Source organism: Octopus bimaculoides, chromosome 11 (genome assembly GCF_001194135.2).
Source record: "Octopus bimaculoides isolate UCB-OBI-ISO-001 chromosome 11, ASM119413v2, whole genome shotgun sequence".
Classification (NCBI taxonomy): domain Eukaryota; kingdom Metazoa; phylum Mollusca; class Cephalopoda; order Octopoda; family Octopodidae; genus Octopus; species Octopus bimaculoides.
The window spans coordinates 52,616,337-52,620,831 of NC_068991.1; the positions used below are offsets into that span (position 1 = coordinate 52,616,337).

The window sequence follows — 4,495 nt, forward strand, 5'->3', positions numbered from 1 at the left end:
TCGATTACAAAACCATATATAAAATCAAATTGCCCATAAAAAGTATTTGCTGTCCACGGACCCCCTGTCTTGTCCTTGCGGACCACAGTTTGAAAACCACTGGTATAGAGCACTGCCTCTCACACTATCTGATGTGGCATGCTGGCAGTTTTTTTTCCCCAATGTGCCAAGGACCAGTTATATTTCTTAGTAATATTAATTTATACTGGAAACAATATATATAATGAATATAATAAAAGTTGACAATTTTTTTAATCTTATATTTATTTTGTAAACAAATAATACAATATTAAATAAGCATTTTATGACGTTTCTTTCTTTTCTGGAAACTCGCTGTGTACTGGCAGCTGATGGCTCGCAAACCACCACTTTGAGTAGCACTGGTATAGAGAATTAGTAAATGTGTGTGAGATTATGAGCAAAGATCTTCAGAAATTGTGGAAACTTCTATAGAGAATCTGAACAGTTTTTAATGACTCAGGCATGACTATGTAACTTGTTTTTAATTGTTTAATATCAACTCCTTGCCTTCAGTCCTAACAGGCCACCAGTGGCTGATCTGCAGGAGAGCCTTCCAAGCATGCATTAGACTGATTGGCCACAACTGGACAAACTATGCCCTGTCTTCTCCTATATGATGTCTTTGGTCATCATTAACAAGGATGGCTGATCTAATAATAATATTAATAATTGTTTAATGACTCCAGTATTACTATATATTGCTTTTAATTATTTATTGCTCCTATAAATTAAAACTTAATTGTTTGAGAGTGGCTAAAGATTTGTCTTTGTCTTTTTTTCCAAATATTTTAGACTAAAAACCGACCCGTCAGTAATGGGCTTCCACCAACTCCAAAAGTTCATGTAAGTAGGAATTTTTTTTATTCTATTCGCTTTATGTGTACAATGTAGTATTTTGTGTAATTCTGAGAACCTTGTCATAAAAAAATATGAAATGCTAATGACATAGCTGTTTAGATTATCAGATCAAGATGGCTTGATAATTAAAGTTTCAGGCAAAGGTATAACAACTTGTGGCATGATGTTAAATCTTCTATAGAATACTAACTTTACTGCATCATACATCTTAGAATGTCAAAAAGTGTCCAAGTTCTTGGTCTAGTCAATTTATACATCACCCATGAATCATGTCTGAAAGTAAAATGCACTTTGATACTTTTTTAAAATTTTCTTCGTAATTAACTGCATTTGTATTTCATCATCACCATTTAATATCTATTTTCTGTGCTGGCATGGGTTGGATAGTTTGACAGGAGCCAGTAAGGCAAGGTGCCACACCAACCCCCATTGTCTGTTTTGGCATGGTTTCTATGGCTGGATATCCTTCCTAGCACCAACCAATTCACAGGGTGCTTTTATTTCATGGCACTAGTACCAGTGCTTTTTATGTGGCACCAGCACCAAACTGGGTCACCAGATTTTTTTTTATGTTCCCTGCAGTACAAGTAATCGAAGGAAGAAATCATATTAACTCTGCAGAAATGTCCCACATAGATTAATTGTAATTAGTTCAGCTCTTTAGCATTCAAACCAGTTATATCTGGCCCAAATATTCTGAAGAGACAATTGCATTCCAATGTGGCCTGTATATGTTATATATGAAGAATCCTCACAGTAAAGCAGAAGTATGTCACCCCTAGTTGTTCAGCTGATTGTTCATATGTTGTAAGCCTGCTCAATCAAAACTGATCTCAAGCTACTCAACATTTGAGGTTCAAAGAAATACATGTACCAAGAAGGTAAATGTATTTTCTAAAACAGCAAATTATTGATCTAAATCCTGGACCCAGAGTCTCTTTGAAACTATGCTAACTGTTGCAAAACCTTGTTTGCTTATTGATGTAAGCCAAAAAAATATGATAATTCTGCATCAAAGTATAATGGAAAAAATGAAACACTTGAATAACATGACATTTAGTTCTAATTGATACTGCCTTTTCCCATTGTCATATATTATAACCATAAGTCTTTTGTGCAGCATTGTAAACATTTCCTGTTTGTTGCAATGTATATATTTGATTAAGATTCACACCACCCACATCACTACTTCAACTTTCTCATTTTGTGTGTCCATTAGGTAGGTGTGTTAAAAACATAAAAAAAAACACACAAGGCATAGTAGATGGGATTTCAAACAAATGTATGCACATAGCTAGTTAAACTAGTTTTGTAAATAGTAACAATAGAGGAAGTCAACAGCTTTCAATGACGAAGACAAAAAAAAATGGCTCAGCTGCATGCATTGAGTACTTTTATTCTCATAAATATATAACAATATATAATTTTATATGTATATCTCTAATTGCTGTTCTAGATGGGTGCCTGTTTTTCCAAAGTCTTTAATGGCTGTCCACTTCACATAATTTGTACTGCCAGCTGGGTTCATCCAGATACAAGAGGTTAGTTATATTTTATACCATTAGATATTGTTTAAATGTTTGTGTATATATACCACTTTTGGTCACTTTCAGCAATCTATAAAGAGATGCTCTATGAAGAATTTATGATTGTCCTGGTTAATCTGCTTCTTTGCTAATAACAGTACTAAAAGTGTAATTAATACAAAAAAGAAAAGTAAAAAAAAAATGTTAATGAACACACTTGGTAACTTCATCATCATTTAATGCCTGTTTTCAAGCTGGCATGGGTTGGACAGTCTGACAGGAGCTGGCAAGTCAGAGAGCTACACTAGACTCCATTTGTCTGTTTTGGTATGTTTTCTATGGCTAGATGCCCTTCCTAATGCCAACCACTTTACAGAGTGTACTAAGTGCCTTTTATGTGGCACCAGCACTGGTGCTTTTTGCATGGCAGCGGGGCACCAAGTGGCTTGCAAGACAAAGACTTCTCAGCTAAGAGATAATAGAGGGACAGAGATAGTTGTCTTACTATAGAGAGGATACTTGGCTACCCCAGTGGGACAGGGAAGGTGAGAGAAGGGGATGTTCCATAAGAGTGTGAGGGGAGATGTTTGGAGATGAGGAAGACATGACTGTAAAGGTGAGAGAACATGGAGTGGATGGAAAGAGGGATATGGTAAATCATCATCATTTAATATCCGTTTTCCATTCTGGCATGGGCTGGATGGTTTGACAGGAGCTAGTGAGGCCGGGGGATGCATCAGGCTTCAATTGTCTGTTTTGGCTTGGTTTCTATGGTTGGATACCTTTCCTAACACCAACCACTTTACAGAGTATACTGGTTGCTTTTTATGTGGCACCAGCACCGGTCGTCACTGAGTAACTTGCAAGACAAAATCCCCTTCAACTGGGAGGGGTAGTAGTTGTGAGGCTTTGTGCCAGCTGATGAGAAATTAGACATATAGAGGAACAAGGGTAGGTGTCCTGCTGTAGATTAGATACATGAATACTCCAGTTAAAAAAGAAAGGAAGGTGGGTTAGAGAGTAAGATAAAGAGGGTAGGTAGGTCGGTAGTAAGAGAAAGAGAGCAATAGTGAGAGAGATGGTGGCAAAGATGTGTCAGGATATGCCCTCAAGGGATATTGGGGGCAGAGAGAATATATGTATTATACAGCAGACTTATATAAGAATGGAAAATGGATAAGTGACTATATTTCAATCAGAATAAGTGACTATATTTCAATCTCCAATTAAAGCAGTTATGTTTTATTCATATTGTCACTGTATTTGGGAACAGCATAAACATCACATCTTCCTATTTCCCATCCACCAAAATTATATGGTTTGTAAATAAACAATATTTTCTACTTCAGATCAGTACATACTAATAGGAGCAAACGAGGGATTATACACCCTTAATCTAAATGAGTTACATGAGTCGTCTCTTGAATTAGTAAGTAAACTGCATCATCATTCATATTTTATTTGTTTGTGTGTAAATTGAATGTGATAAAGCTATTTTGTAAGTGATTCAAGAACTCATCTGATCGTATTCAATTAAAGAGGTAAAAATTAAATGAGCACCCATCATTTAAGTAACTAGTCTCAAGAAAACATAACAAGCTACTTCAATGATGGGTGCCCACTGAAAAGATTAATCCTTTCTCACAGCAAATGATTGAAGAAATAAGTGAATAATTACTGCAAATTTTTGTGTGATATTTTCAAAAAGATGTTATAAATTTGGTTCATTCTTGTATCAGGTCATCCCATAAGTTCTGTCCGAATTTTGAATAAAGGAAACAAGTGATCAAATGTTATATTTAATTGAAATTTAATCATCAATGAACTTTCCCTGATTATCTATGACTTCCTTCCATCTATTTACAAGCTTTTTAATCCCATCAATGTAAAACTCTTTGGTTTCAAAGCGAAGAACTCTAAAATGTCTGTTTCAACCTCCTCCTGGCTTGTGAAAGTTATGTCTCCCAAATGATTCTGTAAACTATGAAACAAATGGTAGTCTGAAGGAGCAAGGTCGGGAGAATAAGGTGGATGAGGAATTTTTTCCCAACCAAGCTCTTCAATCTTCTGTGATGTGATCTTTGCAGTGT

General features: G+C 35.6%; 1 protein-coding gene across 4 annotated transcripts in view; it reads left to right on the forward strand.

The window, feature by feature from the left end:
- LOC106880942 (mitogen-activated protein kinase kinase kinase kinase 5) overlaps positions 1 to 4,495 on the forward strand; it is a 122,122-nt gene that overhangs the window by 103,356 nt on the left and 14,271 nt on the right. For all 4 annotated transcript variants that reach the window (XM_052971794.1, XM_052971796.1, XM_052971795.1 and 1 more), the window contains 3 exons: positions 814 to 864; positions 2,336 to 2,420; positions 3,755 to 3,834. In XM_052971794.1, coding sequence (XP_052827754.1) covers positions 814 to 864; positions 2,336 to 2,420; positions 3,755 to 3,834 — 216 coding nt within the window. The remainder of the gene's footprint in view (positions 1 to 813; positions 865 to 2,335; positions 2,421 to 3,754; positions 3,835 to 4,495) is intronic.